The sequence below is a fragment of the Myxocyprinus asiaticus genome, chromosome 41, assembly GCF_019703515.2.
Source record: "Myxocyprinus asiaticus isolate MX2 ecotype Aquarium Trade chromosome 41, UBuf_Myxa_2, whole genome shotgun sequence".
Classification (NCBI taxonomy): Eukaryota; Metazoa; Chordata; class Actinopteri; order Cypriniformes; family Catostomidae; genus Myxocyprinus; species Myxocyprinus asiaticus.
The window spans coordinates 10,929,168-10,954,722 of NC_059384.1; the positions used below are offsets into that span (position 1 = coordinate 10,929,168).

Below are 25,555 nucleotides of genomic sequence, written 5' to 3' on the forward strand. Positions count from 1 at the left end.
TGGCTTTAAAACAATCACTGTGGACTCAGTGCAATGGCATCAAGTGAAAGACTAGTTACATATTTTCACTTATAAATCCACCATCAGTCATCATATAAACAGTCCACACATTTGTATACCTAAAAAAGAAAGATGTTTCTTTATCAGTGTAAAAATATAGCCATATATTTTTTTAAATTACATAATACAAAAGTAATTGTTGCATGAAAGTTTAATGCATTGGCTTTATGACTAGCATTAATTACTGTTAAAAGGAATAAAAAGTTAAACTCAATCAACAACATTTGTTGCATAATGCTGATAACCATTAATTTTTTTTTTCATCTTGTCCCTCCTTTTTGTAAAAAAAAGGGCAAAAATCTGGGTTACAGTGAGGCACTTACAATGGAAGTGAATGGGACCAATCTGTAAACGTAATACAGTAATACCCACTGTTTCAAAAGTATATCCACAAGACATAATTTTGGTGTAATAAAATCACTTACTAATGTTTTCTGTGTAGTTTTATCCAATTTTACAACTTCGTTGCCATGACCGGCATAAACCCCAAAACTATTGTAAAAACGACAATTTAAACAACTTTACAGCTCCTATAATACACATGTTTTAACAGAAGAATTAGTGCTTTTATAAAGTTATAACTTCCCATAAGCATGCAAAAATCAGCCCCAATCACTTCCATTGCAAGTGCGAGTGCCTCACTGTAACCTTGATTATTGATTCTTGCTGTCGAACTTGTATTGAACCTAGAACCCACTACAAATTAATGATTCTCCAAATTACGTTGCAAGCGTGCGCTCCAAACGAAGCATTTAAGTTCCTTTCCTCATAGTTACTTGTGTGAGCTTGATGTGTGTGTTAGTGCGGGCGTGTGCGGGTAAGGGAATGTGGGTGTCGCTCTCGTCGCTGTGTAGAATAATTATATTGAGACAAGAGAGGCATTTTCTGACTGGTGGCTCCAGAAGACTCAACAACTCAAGATTGGAGTGCTGCTGTGCTTTGGTCTGTAATAGGGGTCCCGTTAACGGATTTCATCGGAATTTTCGACAGGTTGTACTAGTGCACAATGTGGATACAATGTATCCAAACATGATACGCTGTCTCCAGATCTGCAATCCTGAACTCTTAAGTGGACCTAGACCTCAATACCTATGATGATGTGTCTATGGAGAGAAGGCAAAGGTGCAAGCCACCAAAGAAGCACCAAGGACTGCCTGTTTGTTGTTGTCTGAGAAATGATAACAAATGAACGACTCAGAAAGGAACATGGTTGAAAGGACCAGTAAATTTCTGTTGATCGTCGTCGGATCAGTGTTCTTCATGCTGATTTTGTATCAGTACGTGGCGCCCGGAGTGATCAACTTAGGCTCCCCGCACGGGTACCTTCTGGGCGAGGAGGACATGACCATTTTCCCCACTCCGGATCCCCACTATGTGAAAAAGTACTACTTCCCAATAAAAGACCTAGAACGCAATATAGATTTTGAAATAAAGGGAGAAGACGTGATTGTGTTTCTCCACATCCAGAAGACCGGTGGGACCACATTTGGAAGGCATCTGGTCCAAAATGTTCGGCTGGAGCTGCCGTGTGATTGTAGACCGGGGCAGAAGAAGTGTACTTGTTACCGTCCAAACCGAAAGGAGACCTGGCTGTTCTCGCGTTTCTCCACCGGCTGGAGTTGCGGGTTGCACGCGGACTGGACCGAGCTCACCAACTGCGTACCGGGAGTTCTCAACAAAAAAGAGAGCAGATCGAAAAAAATGAGGTGAGTTTTATGGCACTTTTTTATTTGGCCCTGTTACATTGATAGCGCCTCCAGCCGTGAGCTCTGGAAATCACAAGGTTTCAGAATATCTCAAATGTTTGCTTCATCGTTGGCCATGTTATGATTACATTGGTGTTTCTTGGAAAATTGACCCAGGTAAACCCCTAGTCGTGAGTGAACAAAACAAACTTCGTGTATCCATTCTCGCGCATTTCAAGTTGTTGTGTTATTGTTACTCGAGAGGAGTTTACATGAGCAATTTTACGTAGAAATGTAATTATGCTGCGTTCCACGGAAATTGTGAATAAACAATCCCCAAAATTAACGCTTTTCTTTTGGTATAACGATCGGAAAACACTACTAATATGTTTTTTTTAGTTAGACACATTTATCCAAATTAACTTTCAGTACACGTATTACGGGACAAGCTCCCCTTGATCGACCTGAGGTAAAGTGTCTTTGGGGCTGTTCAAGACGAACATGTTACTAAAAAGCTAGACGGAGCTAAACAGATAGAACACAACGCAGGTGTCTCGAGACGAGTTTTTAACAGTTTAAGCTCTTTTTGACTCGACGCTCCTGCGCGAGACGCCGAAAAAACAGCAAGATGTGGCGAAACGTCCTTAGACATCCTTCTAGAGCAGTGATTCTCAACCAGCGTGTCGGCACCCACTAGGGGGCCTCAGTACACTTCCAGGGGGGCCTCAAGAGCCCTTAAAATTATTTAACAGATGATAGATTATTACAGTTTTTGTATAATTATTATAATGCAATTTACTGAAAATGCTAAAAATGTAATAACTCCCTTCAACAGCTTGCTTTTTATGAAGAATATACAGTTCTAGACATTTCTGGAATCACAAGTTTTAAGAAAATATCTTCTAATAGATATATTATAATAAAAATATCTAATAGTCCCTTTCCCCTTTCGGGGTTTGAGCCTACACTGTAAAAAAAAAAAAGAAGAAATATGTTAAATTTATGGTAAAATAGCGGTAGCTGTGTTTGCTAGAAATTGAACGTTAAACATACAATGATCATGTTTCAGGCTTTACAGGATTATTATTTTGATGCCTGTATATTTTACTGTTCACTACCATTTATATGATAAACTTCACATACTTACGTTCTGTAACTAAAAAGTCTGCTTTCACTTTAAAAATGAATTGTTAATCACTGTAGTAACGACAGAAGGCCGCATGATGACTTAAAGTTCATCAAGAGTGGCCCTTTCAGGAGCAATAGCTAATACGCGGGTAGTGCACAATAAAAAAAATAAAATAAAAAAATAATAATTTCACTGTAAATTTACCAATATTTTAAATTACTTACATTTTACAGTGTATCTATATGAAAAATAACCATAATTTCCATGAGAATACCATCATTGCTACAGTTATTGTGACTGAAACATCACAATTAATTAATATGCAACTTCCTTCAAACAGTGTAATAAGCTTTCAAAGTCTTTCTTTTTTTATTTATTTTTTATGACAGTGGTGGCTTATACAGAGTTACACAGTTTTATTGTGGTCACAATAATTTTATTTTTTGGTTAATCTTTGTAACAGATGGGCTGCTACAACCTTTCCATTTGTAGCTGAGAGTTTTAACCACAAGGTTTAATCACCCCTACTTTCACCAGTTGAACCCAAAAATGAAGTGGCTCAGTCATGAAGTGGCTCGGTCTGTAATGTTTTAGTAGTTTTATTAACTGCATAGAAATTATATCTTTTATTAGAGGTAGACTGATATATCGGTTTTACCGATTAGTCAATGCCTATAGCTGCAGATAGTACAATGACTAGAAAACCAAAGCAGTTTCAGTTTTTTTCACAAGGAAGCTCTCCAGGGGCCGGTTCACCAGCTATATGTAACCTAAAACTTAGCCTAATTTTGGCATAAATGGGCACTAAGTCACAATTTACACACTACTAAATATTTGAGCATAGGATGTAACCCTACGTATAAACTAAATGTTTACGGAAGCCTCCGACCAGCAGTAAGGAATGGAATAAAAAAGCAGACTTATTTAATGCCATCAATGAGCTCATGTTTTGCTTGACAGGCTTCAGTTCTTTCGACATATATGATGATGTTGGCATTTACACTCATTTATATTTACGGGAGAAAACATTATGTTAAAAACATACTTCTTCAGCATGAAACCGATCCAACGGTGCACTTTCCTGTGTACGCCGCCCGGTGTCAAGTTTCAACATGTACGAAATATATAAAATATTAAAATGAATAAATGTCTATTTTTCCAGCCTGTTGTATAAGTAATTCTATATATATATATATATATATATATATATATATATATATATATATTTCAGATACAGCTATTAAATATTTTTATTTACATAGTCTAAATATACCATTAATTAAATCTTGTTTTATTACATATTGTATTTGAATGGGGATATAATTTATTACAACTGACAGTTACGTGAGTATACAAGGTTTGAACATCAACCGTAACTAGATCAAATTGAAATTCACGGCTTTTTAACACTTCTGTGTAGAAATCTGAAGACTGCTTATTGGATCAATACAGGTTAACGTCATATTATGCGACTACGCATTACTTTACGGAGAGTTTACGACCTACTAGTTAAGTCTTGCCTTAAGAACAGGTGGTGCAACCAAATTAAGCACTGACTTAGTTACAAACTAACTAGTAGTTACTAAGCCCTTAGTGTGAACTTTATGTCCTAACTTACGTGAGAACATACGCACAGCTGGTGCAACCCTACCCAGTTGTGTAACCAGATAACTAGTCAGACACACAATGGGCTGTGTTTTAGCACGTCTTCCTGGAGAGCTGAAATAACAAGCTTATTTCTTAGTATCTTACCATCCTGGACAACTTAAATGCGTCTTTCATGACTTCTCAATGCATCTGGGAATCACTTGCCTTAATGTGATAATGGACATGGTGACTCATGTTTCAGAACAACTGTTTAAGTGAAAAGAGAAAGAAAAAGACATCTTAGAACTTGTTTTACCTTTCACTTTCCCAGGTGGTTTTCAACGGATTCTTTGGCTCTGGTAGGGGGTTTTGGGGAATGACTAAGCATTCCAATGTATTTTTAGCTAATGGCCTGCTAACCTCTTAAACCTTTCATCTTTTTTGTTGATTATAAGATAAAATTGCACTTTACATTAAAGACCTTTTACTGGTTTTGTGAAAACTAATAGATCCACAGGTATTTGTGAAAGATCACAACCATTAGAGCTGAACAGGCACATTCTGTCTGTGGTTGACTAGGCTGATGAAAATTGGGAATTTCATGGATGGTTATGTTCAATCACTGAGAGAGAGGGTTTAAAAGCTGGCCCGTATAGCCTAATAGGTTCCCCGCTGGCTGAGTGCATCACACATGCCTTGACGCACAGGCCTAAGTGACTCGCACTACCAGGAGAGCCATCAGACATTACAAGCTGATCTCAACAGCCCCATGCCATCAGCCACAGCTTCACTTAAATAAGTTGAGCACAATTCACACTCCCCTGCTGTTGACGTGTTTTCAAGATGGAATCGCCATGTGTTCAGTGAATACAAAGTGCTTTATGGTACACAAACAGTTCACAGGATAGAAATGCACAGTTAATATGACCCTGTGCTGACATTAGTAATGTTGAAAATATGTCTGATTATTTTTTTTTTTTTTTAAATCTCTAGTAAAGATTTACTGAAACAATTTCTATGCTGTGAAGAAAATGCTATGTGCTTCAGCTGGAAAATAAATACTTAAAATTAGATGAATATGTTAACTGAGAGATTTTAATATGAGTTTACAACTAATATTCAATCTAAAAGTAATGTTTTAGTAGTTTCAGTAACTACACAGAAATTATATCTTATATTAGAGATATACCGATATATCAGTTTTACTGATTAATCAGTGACGATAATTGCTTTTTGGAACTATCGGCAATCAGCAACAATTAATGCCGATAGTTGCCGATAGTTTTAGTTTTTATCCCTCTGTGTTCCTCTGTGGTCGGCACAGGAAGATTCTACTATTAGAACGTCTTGGTTCTACATTATAACAGCAGCCTCTAGAGGTGAAATAAAAACAATCTCTGACACTTCATGGGGATTTGCTATATCTAAATTTGTCATAATTGACAAAATTCTTCCATATTTTATCCTCACTTCAATTCAAATATAAATTGAAGGGAGGGCATGCAAAGAAAATTGTGACTATATAGAAAAGTGAACAGTCAGTACATGTATTGTGTCAACAACATTATATCTAGTTTATAATAATTAACCTTATACCTCACTAGACCTCGTCTGGTGAAATAGGCCACATATATACAAAACCTTTCATCTGCTGAATATATAGGCTATAAAAAGCCAAATTTGGTAAGTAGCCTACATAAAGGTGCTGTAAGCAATTTTTTTTTTTTTCATGGAAAGGTATCCAAAAAAATAAAAATAAATTAATATTAATGAAATAAGTACTAGACTCTGTAAATAGCAAATAAAAATGTGTCCGCAAGCCACGGACACTGACGCTTTCGACCTGTCAATAATTTTGCACGTTCTCATAGTATTGTAGTTGCAGCGAATTATTGAGGCTTACTTCCATTTGTAAGCCGTGATGTTCAAAATGGTGCTGCTAAATTTGCTGCTGTTGTTTTAGGTAACCGTTTCTGCATGATGTCGTTCTCAATAAAGCTCATTTGTTAACTTTTGAGTGTGTGGTTTTGGAAAGATGGAGCATGGCTAATTCAACGTTTCAGTCTTGTGGAAGTAGAATGGCTGAAATCGCTTACAGCACATTTAACTATAGAGTAGGGCTGGGCGATTATATCGAATATTAACGATATAATCAAGATAATTTTGCTGACGATGTAAAATTGGTCAGTATTGCAATGATTTTAATGTGCTTTCATTTGGCTGTTAAGTTTCATAAAGAGCGCATCAGTAGACTTATTTCACGATCCTTCAGGGCTGCACAATTAAAATAACATCAAAATGGCGAGTTGGTCATATGTGATTATTAATCCACAAAAGGCTGTGATTTAAAGACAGAGAAATGGTCTGTGTGTGATTCAGAACAAACCGGTGATGCGCTGATCTGTGTGCACCTTCATGGGGGCGCTCTCAGATCAGTTCACGTGCATTGTGAAATCAAAGTAATGCAGGTTCAAACATTCGTGCAATTCAAAACATTAGTAACAGTTACAAGTTATTATACAAATCTACAAACGCAGCACAGAATAACAGAAAAGGAGGAGATTACAGCGTTTCATGAAATGCAGAACATTGTTGAAATAAAAGCTCCTTGTGAAGTTGAAGTAAATAATGCTTTTTATTAAGCTACCATGTATCATTGTGTATGAAATATAAATATAAAGTGCATATCAGTGAAAATGATTCAATTTCATTTTCCCTTGTGTTTATTTAATGGAAAACGAATTATTAGATTTTTATTTAATCTACTTGGCCACAGTGGCTGTTTGGATGAAATGATGGTTCATCTGATTAAAAAAAAACAAAACACTTTTGAGCAATTTTCGAGCAAATACATATTTATTGAGATATATATCGAATATCGTCAATAGGCTGAAAAATATTGAGATATAATTTTTTAAGACATATCACCCAGCCCTACTTTAGAGCACTGTAACAGAACCAGGTCTCCGTCATTTAAAAATAAGAGTCCCCAGTGTGTTTTGGGCATGTATATTGTTAAATGTCCCATATTATGCACCAACTCCTAATTTTATTTTTGGTTATTATTGGGATTTTGGTTCGACAATAAACCAATTTTCTTTTTTTTCTTTTTCCTTCTGTAGCATCTATGTCTGTGCCTGTTATAGTAAGGAAAGACAAAAAAAAAAAAAAAAAACCTTTCAGCCGATTAAATGGTTATCAGCCTTTTCCACCATCTTAGTTATCGGTATCGGCAAAATCCTCTGTCAGTCAAACGCTATCTTGTATATCCATTAATCAAAGCTCTGATCTTTTCAGGCTTGCAGAAAATCTTAAAGGGGTCATGACATGCCTTTTTTAAATTATTATTATTATTTTAATATGTTCCTTGAGGTTCACTTATAATATTAGTAAAGCGTTTTGCACAAAATACAGTAATATATTTGTAAAACATGATCATTTTCCACCCTCATTCTGACCCTCTGTCAGAATGAGGGTTTTGGTGCTGCTTTTCCTTTAAGACTTGACGGTAAACGCCCAATGTTTTGATTGGCTCTCTACTCTTGACTGACCTGCTCTCACTTCTTGCCATCTCATTGCAAACTTTTTTGCTTATTACTTCATGAAACATTAACAGAATATGAAAAATAGCACATAGTTATTTACAGCAAAGGATCACGATTAAAACAAGATCAAACACGCCTAAATTATGAATTATGAGCGTTATGAATTTTCTAACGTTATGACTCCTCACTATTCTATATGTATGATGTTTTAACCTATTCCCATTAGGATTATTGTGATCACATTTCATAAGTTATACAGTGGAACTGCCACAGACGAGCGCTGTAATAAGCATCTGTGAATGAGACATGCATGTCCACAATACACACACACATAACACACAAACCACCGACACAATCGCAGTCTGACTGCTAGCATAAATATTACACCATGTATACAGAGATTAGCGTTTGCAATGGGTTTTTTGTTGTTTAATGTTCGTTACATGCTGTTAATTTATCAACTCATTTTGATGTAATGCATTTACATCTGTTTGAAGTGTATTTTTCTCTCTCTGTGAGCAATTCAACAGGATTACCATAAAATCTCATATAAATGAGCACATACAAGGGGTACCGTAAATACGTATATAAATGGGCACACACAAGAATTACCATAAATACTCATATAAATGGGCACCATACAAATAATGCAATTGTGTTGTCATTTATTTCTCATTCAAATCAGCATACATTTGTAATATAGGCACATTTCTGTTTCTAGTTACATCTGGCAAACCTTAAATAGCAGTGGTTAAGAGTTTCTAAGCTTCTAAAGCAGTGGATCTCAACTTTTTATTTTTTTTATTTTTTATTTTCTTATGAATGCCCCGCTACTTCATTCCCTTACCCCAGCCGCACATCAGTAGTCTTATTATTTGCTTAATTTGCTCAATGCAACTTCGATGCATTGCATCATTTGAAAGTTTGGTTAATAAATTCAGCAGGCTTACACATCATGAATGTGAGACTAAACCTTGCGTTTCTTAAATTTAAGCAGATGGAGGGCTATATCTGGGGCCTATAAAATGAAAATGCAAAGACAGAAACTAATAATAAAAGTGGGATTGTTATTATATTTCAAAAATAAGTGAAAAGACCAATACTATTGCATATTTTGTCCCACTGAAATGCTCATTCTACATTACAGCATTGATTTTGTGCTGGATGTTAATTTACTGGTATGAGTAACAGTAAGGTTGTCTTTAACATTTATAAAAAGTAAAAAGTTAACACCTAATTTATGTGACTAAATTATTCTAACAGTGTGACTGAGTTGGAACTCCTTTCATCAGGTTCTTATTGATTCAGATTCTGTCATCTCTTGGAATTTCTGAAGGCAAACAAAATCAGTTATATTTTCTTACACTCAAACAATTTTTTTTTTTAGCCTATTTTGTTTCTAGGATTTATGTATTTCTATTTAATTTTCAAAAACAAAAACAAAAAAAGTGTATTTTGCATTTGCCCTTATGGACATTTTAAATATTAATTTTTTATAGTTTTAACAGTGGTATTTGTAACAAGACCATAGTAAGCACATGGAATCATGGATCATCTTTACTACCGTGGTTAGATGTAACACTCCCCTAATGTAGCCTTTGACAAATTTAATAGAGCTGAAGTAGTGATATGATAATATGTATTGAATCTTTTTCTGCCTATAGTACAGTTAGTGTTACTATAGTAAATTCAAGGGTGGTCATGTAGAATTCTGTGTCATGTAGAATTCAAATGGTTTCCGCATCTCGTACCTTGCTTCCCACAGGTTCTCGCTATGCTGCAATAATCAGAGGTGCGTGTTTAAGAGCTCGAGACTGGTCTGTGAGTAAAAACGCACCTGCTTTGCACCCACACTGCTCTGTCCATTGAGTCGTATCCACCTACCACCTGTGACTTCGCCTGTCTATTTGATGCTGCTAAACCAGATACTTCAGATGTGTCGCTAGACTTCAGAACCAGATGAACCTTGGTACAGGGGCAGTGGTGGCTCAGCAGTTAAGGCTCTGCGTTACTGATCAGAAGGTTGGGAATTCAAGCCCCAGCACTGCCAAGATGCCACTGTTGGGCCCTTGAGCAAGGCCCTTGACCCTATCTGCTCCAGGGGCGCCATATCATGGCTGACCCTGCACTCTGACCCCAGCTTAGCTGGGATATGTGGAAAAAAAAAGAATTTCACTGTATATGTATAATGTGTGATAAATAAATAAAATTGTAATTGTATTGTACAAATGCATACCAACCCGTAAAATGGAGTCTAGATAAACATTTTAATGCAAACAGGAACTTGATGATAAATTTGATTAACATGACTGATAAACACCTCCCATTTGTAACCTAATGCCCCCCTCTCTACTAATTTGCTCTCAGTGCCCCCTGGCATCCTTTGAATGGCCACTGGGGCAGTACCGCCCTCGTCAAATGAGTATATTTTAATAAGTTAGAAAGCAGTTCCAGGTTAAAAGGTTTAAAATTAAAATCGATTATCGTATTGGTCCAGAAATTCAATAGCAGTGCAACACTAGTCGATAGTTTGAGAATATATCATTTATATTTAGTTGCTGGTTGACCACTGATTCTAGTGCTATACTAGCACTGGTGTAATCTCCTTCTCTTTAATGGGTAATATGGTAGAGGCAGTAGCTCGTTATAATTATCATAGTGCACAGTAAAGGTGTATTATCTGTTCTTTCCTTGGGTAATATCTAGATGTCACACAAAAACACATGCACACGTTTGTGTGCTGAAAAGAGATGGAGCAGTTTGAGTCTCGACCAGAAATAGAATAATGTTAGTTTGCCCTTAAAGGAAAATGTTGTAACTGATAGTTAGGATAGGGTCTGTGCTCCACTGAATTAATGTTGCAGCAGGCAGATGGCTGGAGAGGTGCTGTATAAAATTACTGGTCAAGAGGTTGAAATTGACTAATTATAATTGCCTTCATAACTTTTTTTTTGTTTTGTACATGTTACTTCATATCTTGTATTAGTAATACAGGATAGAATATATGTGACGTGAGTTGGTCAGCAGAACAGCTCCAGATAGCCAGCAAAATGTCTAAGCAAACTCAGCATATTGGATTTCACAGTGTGACTGTTTTTGCAAATATAGAAAAAGTACTATATTTTTGCTAGGGTATAGGATGTTCTGGGTTGTTACCAGGGCGTTTCTATGTGGTTGTTAAGTAGGCTTGGGATTGATGCCTTTTTCAAGCACTGATAATCAGTAGATTTTCCAGATGATTATCGATATGCACTCACTGAGCACTTTATTAGGAACACCTTTACACCTACTTATTCATGCAATTATTTAATCAGCCAATCATGTGGAAGCAGTATAATGCATAAAATCATACAGATACGGGTCAGGAGCTTCAGTTAATGTTCACATCAACCATCAGATTGGGGAAAAAATGTGATTTTGCATGATTGTTGGTGCCAGATGGGCTGGTTTGAGTATTTCTGTAACTGCTGACCTCCTGGGATTTTCACACACAACAGTCACTTGAGTTTACTCAGAATGGTGCCAAAAACAAAAAACATCTAGTGACGACAGTTCTGCAGACGGAAATGCCTTGTTGATGAGAATGGTCAACGGAGAATGACCAGACTGGTTCAAGCTAACAGAAAGGCTACGGTAACTCGGATAACCACTCTGTACATTTGTAGTGAGCAGAACAGCATCTCAGAAGGTACAACACTTCGAGTGTTGTGTATATCGGGAGTTTTTTTCAGATATAAATAGGGCTGTTCGTTACATCTTTTCAAACATATTTCTCAACACAACTTTGGTAAAGTGTTAGCGGCAGGGTAAATTAAAGGTGGTCGTGGACCGAACAAGTCTGGTGGACGAATTCTAAACAATTATTTTCTACAAAGGTACGCACACCCCGCCAATGCTCAGCATCCAAATTTTGCAGTGCCACGGAGCGCAACTTGCATAGTTTTCCAATGAATTTGACCCAAATCATTATTGAACGATAAAGATTATTTACTATAGCCATCACTGGATGATATATTTTGAATATGTATCTGTAATATAGCCTACACAATGTATTTTCAGTTACAAGTATGTTAATGGGTAATGGAAATGGGCTGAACTGGAAAACGGGGCAAACACACAGGACCCACTGGACGGGGAACAGGACCGACTGGAACAAGACCAACCAACAGGATGAACTGGAAATGGACAGCACACACGAGGAGACTAAAATAGGCAGAGAAATCTACAGGTTAACAAGACAGGACAGGTGTGACTAATAATGGGCAAACAAGGAGGCGGGGTATGACGTAAGACAGTGAGACATGTGGCAATACAGAAACAAAACAAAGCCACATCCTCTCACAAGACAACAAAACACCCAAATGGCATGAGCGCACACCACCAAGACAATAAGGCGATATACGCCCATGCCAACTGACAAACAAGATGAGAGCATGCATAGCAACGGCAAACAAAGTGATGCCACGCATTCTCACACTAAACGAAACCTGAGCTTACATCGCAAGGCAAACGCCACGCGATACAATGGACGACAAAAACAATACAGGACACCTGTGCGAGAGTTCGGTCACACAAACCCGAAACCTCAGACCGAAGTTACTGAACCTCAGCACAACGTGAAGACAGCTCGTGACCCGGACGTGCAAAGTGAGCGCAACATGCGTCAGCAGTCACGAGAGACAGACTAGGGATGCCCCCGACCAAAGATTATCCTAGTCGACTAGTAGGCGTTAATTTAAGCCATTAGTCGACTAGTCGCACGTTTATGATATTAATTTAATTACTTATATATTTTGGGGGGCATCAGAAAATGGTTTGAGCTCCAGGTCTGAGAAAGAATGTTATAAGTAACATTGCTAACACTGTTCTACATTAAAGAGAAATACTAAACCATAATAATGAGCCTTTAAAATATAAATTTTACAAGCGCACGCACGAAGCGAGCCGCAGCGACATCGGCAAAAGCGGTAATGATTCTGAATGTGTCAGAAAAACCAGCAAGGAGACTGTCTGAACATTTTGTTAATTTATAGAGAGAAATGCACATTAGGGTTTTGCAGACAGACAATGATCTCGGGGATCGACGATGGTCAGAGTGATCGCCAATAGCTGATGCCTTTGACGATGTCAAGACGATATTTGGCTCGCTTTCCCATTAATGTATAAAATTATTATTATTATTATTATTATTATTATTATTATCAAATTAATATTACAAATAATTTGCCCGTAGACACGCACATGTAAAAGGTTCTCACTCTTTCTTTGTTTCTGTCTTTTGAATTTTTTTTTTTTTTACAAGAATAGTATCGTCAACCAGTGCTGTAAATGACCTCTCAGACATCTCAGCTCAGGAGGTGCTTTGAGTTCAGTTCGCAGAGCAGTTCATTGTGAACGCAGCTCTGCAGCCTATATATCTGTGATTAAATCATAAAATAATACAAAAACACATTCACCTCGAACCATGATTTATATTTCAGTGATTATTATCATCATTATAATTATTATGTTTACATTTATAATTGTTTTTATGTCTTCATTTGTGTAAGTAATTTTCCACCTGCATGTTTAGATGGATACTTGCCTGACAGTAATGGAAGGTTAGCTACTTGTATATACGATTTTTTTGATCACTTCATTATTTTATTTGCGTTTTCGTTTCGTTTGGAGTGCAATTTGAATTTAGAAATGTAATTGATTACGTTTTTTAATTAAATTTAACTTTCAATGCAAAATCACTAAAGCAAGTATATTCACCGATCCCTCAGCCCCAGAGTTTCTGATGTAATTGGATATTGCGAGAGAATATATATATATATATATATACGGTGCATCTGGAAAGTATTCACAGTGCTTCACTTTTTCCACATTTTGTTATGTTACAGCCTTATTCCAAAATGGATTAAATTCATTATGTTCCTCAAAATTCTACAAACAATACCCCATAATGACAATGTGAAAGAAGTTTGTTTGAAATCTTTGCAAATTTATTAAAAATAAAAATTTGGAAAGCACATAATTTAGGCTTCTAATTTAAATATTAGCTAATTTTATTATATTGATGCCTCAAAAATATATAGATAAAATTACTTGTCGATCAATAATCAATATATTTATATTTAATGACATCCCTATTGCTCAGGTATTCTGAATGTTTTTTTTTTTTTGGTTTTTTTTAGCACATTGCTCTCTGGTTGGTAGATGGTTGCCTACTGACCCAAATAATTGTTTTTTTAAACCTCTCCCAAGTCTATTTTGTACTCTGGTCCCTAGATATAGCTCAGGTCTCTCCTACTATATAAGTCTATAGGATTATTTTTTATATTTTATCGTTTCTTCAAAAGGCTGCACCATTTGAGTTATCCTTCATGTCTGAAGTGCAAACAGTGCAGTATGGGTTACATGCTGAAGCTAATACTTGGGGTTGGGTATTTTTCAAAACCCCTGACCCAAAGTATGAGCAATAATAATAGTGATGCTTGCCTTCGCAAGCAGCACTAATAATTATGTTTCAGGTTTTGAAGAAGACTCAGTATTCTGCCCTGTGCTTAACCCATCACCCACACACTCTGTTAGTTTTTACCTAAGTACACAGCCATTGACCTCTTTAAGCTGAATCTGTCTGTAACTCCTGGCAACAGACTGTTTTCATCATCTGCATGCCATGAGAGTTGCTTATCTTAACGATTATGCAGGAAATAGCAGTTTAAAGGCCACGGTAGCATCTATAAACCTTTATCATTATCAAACCTCTCCTTCAATAATTAGTGATTATGTTGCATTTATTAATCCATGAATTGTTGTAGTACCACACCTCTCTACTTCCTAAACTAATGTGCAGTTCACAGTGAAGATTTAGTGAAATGCTGCCGGTCACAGATCTTGATCAGGCAGAATGGTGACATACATTTAGAAAGTGCTGCTTTTGTGCCAAAAATGGGTCTCCAGCTCCACTGGGAACTGTTCTGGGATATTATGTCTTGGTAAAGCCTCTCTTTGGCTTGAAATGTTATAAGAAAATTTATTCTGGACATCAGTGCTGATAATCAGTACTGCAGATCTGCAGACTTATTTTCCATCGCAGCTATTATGAAACTAGATCACAAGGCTTGGGTGTTGTGGGTGGTTGCCAGGGAACTACTATGCGTTGCTAAGGTGTTCTGAGTGATTTAATTGCATTGCTGTGGGGTTGCTATGGTGTTGCTAATATGGTGCTGCTTACTGGCCCAGTCAAAAGATCCCACCCCCAAGCCACTATGATGTTCTGGTCCCTAGATATGTTACGGTTCCCTCCTTCTGTGTAACTATGGGATTTTTTTCACCTGTTTTATCTTCTACCAGATGAAAAATCATAAGTCTGATCACTTTGCAAAGTAATAGCACACCTCTTCTCGGCAAACATCATGATTTGAGGTATCATTCATATCCAAAGCACAAATGATGTAAGACATGTTTGTTGAAATCCATAACCCTGAGTACATGAGCAATAGTGTGCAGCCTTAGTTCATTATGAATTGCTTTGATGTAAATATTTAGCCCACTAGAGTGCAGTTCCTATTTTTAAAATACTTTGTGCCTTTTCACCAACATACGGCCATTAAATTAGCTTTCAGTTCAGGATGTACTGCATGATTAATGCACTTTGTGTATTAAAATAGAGGAACACAGAGCAATGGGGCCGAGGGGTCAGGTGGACCCCTAGGATCAGGGGTTATAAATAGTCTCTCAATGGGCGAATCCTCTTCGCCACACTCATGTAATCTTGAAGAAGGTCCATGGCTGGTAATAATTGCGGTGCTGCTTGCAGGATATGATTTACTGTGAGCCAGAGAGACAGGATAGCAGCCTGTGAGGGAACAGGCCAGCGGTAAGCCACTAACTACCTGTCCACTGAGACAAATGAGGACCAAATTCTCCAAGACTTTCCCCTGCTCTTATTTTCTTGTCATGCTCTTTGCCTTCCCCACTGTATCTACTCCCCTTGCTGTTCTCATGCTTTATGGCTTTTCTCTCTCTGTCTTTCTCTGTCAATATAAAGTGTGTTAGTTTATGCATTGCTGGCACTGTGGAATGTATAGCAGGGTGATCTCATTAGTTTACATGTGATATGTTTACATTGACATTTCTGTACATTTTGATAGACACTGAAATGTGCACTGTCAAAGTGTTGACACAAATGTTTTAGTACAACTCCTCCAACACAATCACAGTAATTTATCAGTCAATGGAGAAACTTTGTCGGAGAAAGACAATTTATTTATCAATAAAATCCAGATGGGACTAATTAAAGTAATTTGCATTCTTTGCATTAAATTAAGTCACTACATTAATTAAATGTGATGTCTCTAAAGTTGTTCATAAATAAAAGGTTTACATTTTAGATGCTGTCAATACTTTGATATACTATGTTTCAGTACCTGTCTGAATGAATGAAAATGTAGCTTTACATACACTTTAAATGCTATTAATGATATTCAATAGATATATCAATAATTATGTATTTGTTTTGAAATTGCCTATTTTTTTATTTATTTTTTTATTAGAAGAACCATAATTTCAACCAAATAGCCATTGTAGCCAAGTTGATTCAAAATATTTAATGCATGAATTAAAAATCTAGTTAAAAATCATAATGGGATGTTTAACTTGTGACAGATCCAAAGGTTAGGAATTGTGCAGAACTTTACTTTCACAATGCACGAGAAGAGCTCTGAGAGTGCTGAAAACAGCATACCATGAGCCCCGAACGTGCACACGGAACAGTGCGTAACCCATTCACGCTTTTGTTTAATAATCACCTATGACCATATAGCAATTTTGATGTTATTTTGATTAATTATGCAGCCCTGAAGGATCGTGAAATTAATCTAACGATGCGCTCTTTGGGAAATCATTGCGACACTCACAGTATTGCTTAATTTTACATCGACAGCAAAATCATTGTGATTATATTGTTAATATTCAATGTATATCCCATTCCTAATTCCCTAATTCTCCATTCATCCTGACGAAAGCGTTTTCTTTCTTTTGATGTAAAACTGCACACTTATCACCTACCTGATTGCTTAGTAAAATGATGCCGCCTGCTGTAATACAACTCTTAAGAGCCTTGACAAGTGTGTACTCTAGGGAAAACTAGACTAACTGCAACTACCTGGCATGTAAGTGTAATGTCAATGGTTGGACCCCTTCAAGGCATGAATTTCCTGATGCAGGCATGAAGCTGGATGAACTCTGGTGGCCTGTAGTGGCGGTGAGACACAGGATGTTCGTAGTTTAATTGAATCAGATGTTGTCATGCTGTGAAGGCTCACGGTTCAGTGAGAGCCTTTCAGACGCACTTTGGAGGTAATTGGAGGACATTTCTCTTCAGCCTTACTTGTTCTTTAAGGGATTTATATTAATAAAGGCTTTATCAATGTAACACTGATAATATTCGAATATCACACAGATGTGACACTTTCAGGCCCACCACTTTCCTGGCACAAGGGATAGCATATGCCTCATGGTCTCTGAAGCCTAGTCTCACATAGCCACACTGCTGACATTCAGCATAAAGTCTGGTACACATTGCAGCTTATTATGGCCAAGAACCACCCATTAACCAGACAGGAAGGGGGCATCTAAGCCACAAGCAAAGTGACCAACCAGTATGCTTTTTAATGTGACCTTTAGAGGTGAGTAAATACAAAATCGTAAGTAGCCTAACCCTACAAACACCATTGTGTGCTCTTGTTTACTTGCTAGTAAGTGTCTCAAACAAAACTCTAAATATCTTGCAAAGATTCAATGTCGTAAACTTTGGCAAATCCAGTTATAAAATCTTCCTCTGAAGCACTCATAGCCCTTTTCCTCAGAAATTGTGATGTTCTCATGCTGAGCCTGTGCTCCGCTGGTTCACGGCCGGGACAGTCTGGAGCCTATCGTAAACCGGCCATGCTTTTCCACTGACATGAGAGCTGAATGGTGACATAACGAGTTACTGTCTACATGGTTGTTTCACATGACTGCTTCAAACATAAACAAACACGGTGCATCACAGTGTGTTTGTATACAGCTTTAACTCTTGTTTTTGAGGACAAATTTAAACATGCGGATTAATACAATCCATCGTTATTACATTACTCATCAAGATAGTCAGAGACGACGTCTACGCTAAAGACGACAGGTAATGTAATTACATTATATTGTATGAACTATGGCTTAACTTGCTAAGTTCTGTAAACTGTTACAGTGGAATCATTAACACTGGTGTAGCAGATGGTTGTATTTGGATGTTTTCTCTAGTTTATCTCAGATCTTCGTAATTATCATATCACAAGTAGAGCACTCGTTTCGTCGTGTTACCTGAACGCTTTTGATGTCTGATAATTTTGTGGGGTTTTTATTGTTGTTATAGAGCGAAGAAGTACTACTTGCTGCTGTTGTTGTTTGGAAAAACTTTACCATGGTGAGGATCGGTTCCTACGTAGAGACCAGCAAGCATTTGGGGCCAGTGCAGAACCAGTTTTTCGGCCCCAGAATGGCCTTCTGCAGTGGAAATGCACGGAACAGTTCGAGAATTCGCACTGGCCCAGGAACCCGCACCCAAACCATGTCGGTGGAAAAGGGCTATCATTGTCAGAGGGCTAACTCATTACCATGTATGCACTACCTTCTAAAATCTTTTCCAGCAGACTGGAAAAAAATCAGTCTGTAAACATCTGGAAATTGTGTAAAGAAATGGAAATTGGAAAACTTGGAAAACTTTGAGTGCCACATTACAACGCATGACCAGAGTGGAGCGTGGTAGCAGGGAGAACGCTGAAGCTGACGCTTCACCCTATAGAGTTTAATGTATTGTAGCAACACTAATGCAAGCAAATTTTGTCATCAGCACAGTCAGTGCGGCCTGACTGTGTGCGGCCCAGATTTTCTCGACCTGCGGACATGGCCCTCCCCTGGGAGCATCATCAGCGCATGTACCTGCCAATTGCTGGGTTTCCATTCAAAATGTTTAGCATTTTAAATGCATTTCTAAAAATTCAACTTAAGAAAATACAAATTGTTGCACGTTTCCATCCACTACGTAATGCGCATTATCGTGAGGGAGCCGCCTCGTCATGATGGAGCAGCTGAATGACCTCTCCCTGCATTGGGGACAGTTTTATTTGAAAGATTGGAGCATGTATCTAATTTTATTAAATGCATCCACGAGACACAGCAGAATAAGTGTAATATCTGATATAATGTGGGCTGATATAGCTGCAATGCCCACACACTGCCAGTCTCCGCATACTTGCAGTGCCCGCTCTCAAAACTGTTCTGGCGGATTGTGAGGACCCACTTTATTGACCAGCTGTGGGTTAATCACTTCTGAATGACAAGCACTATGTTTAAAGAATTGTGTGCCAAGGTCAGACCTTTCAGTGGGCTAGTCACATCAAGATATCGCACACTCATAACACATGCATGAATGGTCAAAACACATCATCGTTTTGCGAATAAACTGTTTCCATCACCTTAATGCACATTTTAACTAATGCGAAACTCTAGAAAATCCACCTCCTACTAGCGCACAAAATTTTAAGCGAATTTAGAAAGTTTTTTCACACATAAAGCATTTCCATTCAGTGGGTTTCCATCCAACAATTTTTATGTGCATTATGAAATTGTGCATAAGAAATCCTGAATGGAAATGCTTGATATGCGAATGAAGATTCTAAATTCATTTAAAATGTAATGCGCTAGGAGTAGGTTGATTTTCTAGAGTTTCGCATTAGAAAAAAAAAAAAAAATCTGAAAAGTATTGTTTGAAAGACAATGCTGTCAGTCTGGGGCAATCCGATCCGGAACGCAGAAAGACTAAGTATACCCGGACCTTAAGTCTTTGGTGCTCAGGTGCTTGTAGGCAGCTCAGTATTAAGGTCAGTTGGTCACTGGATGTACCTTGAACCTTGAGATGCTAGCAGTGTCTGTGGCCACACATTGCATGATGGCATAGTGCACAGCCACGTCCCTATGAGCCGGGACAGCCTTAGTGTGTTAATCCAATCAGATCAACTGGGGATTAAAGGCAGTTATCTCCAAAGAAGACCATGGAGTTATGCTTATCTCTTTAGCGATGTGTGCTGGGGCCAAAGCTTCTCTCTCTAATGAGAGGTTCTGTATAGAGTTAGTTCCTTTGTTTATGCGGTGTTATTACATACAAAAGAGAACATACATGATGATGTGACATGTTTTGGGACAGCAGTTTTCACAGAAAGGGTTTAATCAGACCTCAACAAACTTGAAAGTCCTTTCTTAAAATTGAAACTAATGTCCATACCAAACCAAGCAACACTTATATTTCCAGACTAAATCTCATTCAGCATGAAAGCTGAAATTGATGCTTACATATGCGTTGCACTTTTAATGGTAAAAAGTCCTGCTTGAATGCTCTCTGCATTGCCTCAATGATTATATGACTGATCTCCACATCATTTTCTGGGACTCAGTGCTGTATGAAATTGAATTCAGGGAAAGCAAAGACCACAAGCTGGGGATTTAGGACAGCTAATTATTTTATTTCACTAAAGAGAAACATTTTATTAATTCCTCCCTTTTGGGAAAAGCAGGGTTAAACCAAAGGAAACTTACACTGACCTTGCCTCACAGGAATAACACAAAGTTAGAGAAAGCTCATTGGTCGATATGGGGCTATATGCAATTAACTCGGATATGGAAATGGCGAGATGTGATGCGATAAACCTAAGATTGATGTGTCAAATCAATTACAATTGTTTTTAAGTAGATCTATAGCCAGAAAATAATGACACATCAAATATGCATGTCTCCTGTTCTTCCTGGGTGAAATGGATGGATGAATGGATAGATAAAATAAAACAAAATAGGTTTGTCACGATATCAAAATTTAAGTTGTTGGTACCAGTGAAATTTACCAGTGAAATAGTAAATCAGAAGTTCTCAATGCCAGTATACTTTCTCCTGTATTTTTAGGCTAATCCAAATCTGGAAGCCTATCACAAGGCGGTCTAATAATAACTTAGGGGCCTATTATGACAATGACGTGCAATCTGTCCAATTGGACAATCTGTCTTTCTCAAAGGGTGCAAGCAGACTGGAGAGGTCTAGATCATTAAAACACAGTCTTATTAAAAAGGGTGACGAACAAGAGCAGTTTGCCCAGTAGGATTTCATTACTGAATTGTCAAGCTCATATCAACATATGCATGCACACTTAGTGGTGTGGCTTTTTTTTTAATTTATTTTTATTTTTTTTTAATGCTTTTTTTAGACCACGTTGGTCATCATTGGTGAGACTGGACTGCACAGGTTGTCTTAGCCACATCTAGGGCCACACGGAATCTGCTCACTAATTGTGGGGAATATCTGCAGAATACACTGAAATATGTTTAAATGCTTTAAAAAGAGCACAGAGAACTACACTCTAATGGTAGTTGAAAGCATGACCCAATTAGCCCAAGTCTTTTTTTAACCTTTTTGCCACATTCTTGATGCCTGCACAAATATCTGGACAGTAGTGTGCAGAAAAATTCTGTCCCTTGACTGAAACAATAGAAGGAAGAGTGATAAATGAATATGTTTTAAGGAATAGTTCACCTTAAAATGAAAGTTCTGGCATCATTCACTCATATCCTAAAGGTGATGTTCTGTAGGAGGCAGAGTGTTGGCCTCAGTCACCATACACTTTCATTGCATCTTTTTCCCATACAATGTAAGTGAATGTTGACTGAGGCAAACATTCTGCCTTACATCTCATTTTATGTTCCATGGAATAAAGAAAGTCATGTGGGTTTTGAACAACATAAGCGTGAGATCCAGTGAAGGTGTACTATGCCTTTAAGGTGGCAAAAGGATGTGAAGGAACCTGGATATAAGGAAAAGAGGTAGAGAATAAGGACGAACAGGGTTGTTTCAAAGTTCCCAAATGGTTTGTTTAGAGCTGCATAGTTGGCTCTGATACACTGGATTCACTCCTCTGCAGACATACACCTCCTACTGCCTCTAATACGCTCAGACCGTCAACATGCGTACTGTAATTCCAGGCTCCCTCCGGCTGCTTTCTGGCTTTACTGCAAGTCCTGGACACACATCCTGCAATCCTGCAGTGGACTGATTCCTTTTGCATAGCGTAAATCTCCCCACACTGCTGCTAATGCCCTGAGCACTAAGCTTGGAAAGACAGCTCTTCATCAGCCCAGTAGCGGGGCTTCCAAACCACCCCGTGACACAGCTGATTCTCTGCACAAACCACATCTGTTAACCCAAAGTGTAAGATGTTAAATAAAGAAAGGAAAGGCTGAGCATGTGGAAATTGATAATTTGGCACGAGTGTAAAGTGTTTGCTGTTTTTAATTTTTTCCCTATGGTTGCTGAGCAGATGTCTTCACCCAGCGAGAATTAGGTTTCGTGAAATTTGGGCTGGCATTGTAATATTACACATCTGGATGCAATTGTCTGATATTCTGTGCTGATGAATAGGGATTTAAACCAGCACATTTTTTTTTTTTTTTTTTGTATTTTGGTTGCTGGTACTCAGCATGGGATGCTTCTTAAAGGGATAGTTCACCCAAAAATGACAATTCTGTCATCATTTGCTCAGCCCCATGTTGTCCAAAGGTGTCTGACTTTCTTTCCTCCATGGACCACAAAAAGATAAGTAAGGCAGTATATTAGTCTCAGTTGCCATTAACATGCATTTTTTCCATATACAAATAGTGGAAGAAAGATGGATGAGGTAAGTAAATGATGACAGAACTTACATTTTTTTGTTGAACAATCCCTATAAACTCATATTTTTGAGAGGAGGGATTGGGGTCTGGTATGCAAACCACATTGTGGAGATTCCCACCCTCCTGATCTTGAAACAAGCCGAGCCAGAGAGGGAGGGAGGGGAATCAAATTCATGCATAACTGGAGATATTATTACCCATTTATGGACCTATTTATACCTCTGTTGGCCCTGCAGTACACTGAGGGGAAGTGAGGTCACATATGTTGAGATTGCTGCAGGCTGGTTTACATTCTACTGTGCATGTTTTATTAATACCATGATGGAGGTCTTCAGAGTGTAGAGCTCCAGTTTGCATGCAGCGGCTTAGGAGGATGTGGGTGGGAGCAGTTATATGTCTACCTGAACATGGAACAGAAAGGCAATAAGCCATGCTGGGTTTCATTGTAGGGAACTTTGTGGTTTGGATCTGAGGTTTGTTTAGCACCAAGGGTTAGGTTTGAGCTGTGTAAGCGTGCCTAGTGGTTGTTGTTGGTGTTGAGATTGAAAGGGAAAGAAAAAGGGGGATAGAGGGGATTGGTGGAGAAAGAGAGAGAGGGGTGATAGATAAATCCAGACTGTGATGAAAAGACAGGAGATTTACAGTGACCTCCAAAACTGTCTGTGAAGAGTAATTGTGAGAGAAGATTGATGGTCTGTCGCCTCCCTTCAAAATCACAAAACCTGCAAAAACTATCCATCTTTCCATCCATCCATCCATCCATCTAATCATCTCATTTTTGCACTTTCTTTATGACTGCTTTAAATTAACTGTTGACTGAAGCACACTATTTTTCTAGTCATAGATATACATAAGATTTAATATATACACTACCGGTCAAAAGTTTTGAAACACTTGACTGAAATGTTTCACATGATCTTAAAAATCTTTTGATCTGAAGGCATATGCTTAAATGTTTGAAATTAGTTTTGTAGACAAAAATATAATTGTGCCACCATATTAATTTATTTCATTATAAAACTAAAATTTAATTTAAAAAAAAAAAAAAGTTTTTGAAATTGGTGACTTGGACCAAATAATAAAGAAAAGCAGCCAATAAGTGCCCAGCGTAGACAGGAACTCCTTCAGTACTGTTTAAAAAGCATCCCAGGGTGATACCTCAAGAAGTTGGTTGAGAAAATGTCAAGAGTACATGTCTGCAAATTCTAGGCAAAGGGTGACTACTTTGAAGATGCTAAAATATAACACCGTTTTGATTTATTTTGGATTTTGTTTAGTCACAACATAATTCCCATAGTGCCATTTATGTTATTCCATAGTTTTGATGACTTTACTATTATTCTAAACGTGAAAAAAAAAAAAAAAACGTATATATATATATATATATATATATATATATATATATATATATATATATATATATATATTATAATAAAGAGTGAGAGAGAATGAGTAAGTGTTTCAAAACTTTTGACTGGTAGTGTATCTTTCTGTCTAAGAATTGTCAACTGGAAATCATTTTTATATGTTCTACCTTGTTTCACTTGCTTTATTTTTTAAATGAACCACTGACTAAATCATATTTTTTTTTCTAGTCATAAGATTGACATTGCAAATCTTGTTTCCATTGCTCATGAGAGCACATATAATATATATGAAGGTAGCACTTTCCCACACCCAAGATCAGTGGATGTTGGTCGTGTAACTGTTTTGTTTGAATCATTTCTTTAGTTATGAAGATGTCACTCAAAGCTGAATTGTAAAGCATTACAAATGACTCTCTAGTAAACTCTGAATTCCCAAGCTAATATTTTACTTTTGCAATTGGAGAACTTTATCACATTATGAACCTATTTTAAAAGCAAATTTGTTGATGGAAAAGAAACCATCAGTCATTTTTTAGAGGAAGCCTCTCAATAATAAAGGTGAAGCTTTCAACATTTGCTTCCAAGATTGCATATATAAATAAATAAAAAAAGAAAAGCCAGTAAATTACAAGACCATGGATTGTACAAACCCAGAGAGATGAAGTACTGTGTCTGCTGCTTCATCTTCTACTGTCCTGCATTATTCAGCCATTTTCATTTAAATAACTTCGAACACCAAAACATGGCATGGGGCCAATGGTCTCAAGAGCAGTTACGGGATTCAGTACTACTTTATAAAATGCACTTTAATAGAATAAGTGTCATGTCCAACTGAGGATGATATAAGTGACTTGAGGATGCTGATGTTATGGAACACGAGAGAGCCGGTCTCAATATTTTAGATTTGTCGGTGTGTGTGTTTGTTTAATTTACATGGTTTGACCCTTTATGAGTATGTGTGGTTTTTAATATGTCTGGATCTTTATTGCCATTGGGAAAGTGGGAGCTTTTGTGAACTACTCTCTAAATTGACAAGTAGATTGAATTCGCTGAATGGATGATGAAATGCTATTGAAATATAAATTTTTTGCATTAAGGTTGAGCTGCCGGGTAGGGCCGCCCCCTCCCACATTTCCCAGTACTGCTTCACTTAAAGAGGAACTGTCAGAGATTGTTCACTGCACAGCTGTTCCAGAGAAATGGAGAGAGAGAGTTCCCATAAACTGACACATTTCTCATTGGATTAAAGTTCTATTGAAGCTGCTACTTGGAACAAAATTAAAAGAAACAAAAATAACAAACAGTCCCACTGCAATAACATCAAGTCACTCCAGTCTTGTGTTACTAAATGTTCTTTGGTGTTGCCATGTGTTATGTGTGGCTAAAGTTGGGTTAAAGGGGAAATAAAGTATGGGAAGTTGTTAGATTTTTATTGAAGAAATGTTGT

At 37.4% G+C, this 25,555-nt stretch overlaps 1 protein-coding gene across 1 annotated transcript in view; it reads left to right on the forward strand.

Annotated features, from left to right (window-relative positions):
- Positions 1-224: 224 nt before the first annotated feature.
- Positions 225-25,555, forward strand: part of LOC127431624 (heparan-sulfate 6-O-sulfotransferase 1-B-like) — an 82,130-nt gene continuing 56,799 nt past the window's right edge. Inside the window, exon 1 of the mRNA XM_051682151.1 lies at positions 225-1,766. Coding sequence (XP_051538111.1) covers positions 1,246-1,766 — 521 coding nt within the window. The 5' untranslated portion in view covers positions 225-1,245. The remainder of the gene's footprint in view (positions 1,767-25,555) is intronic.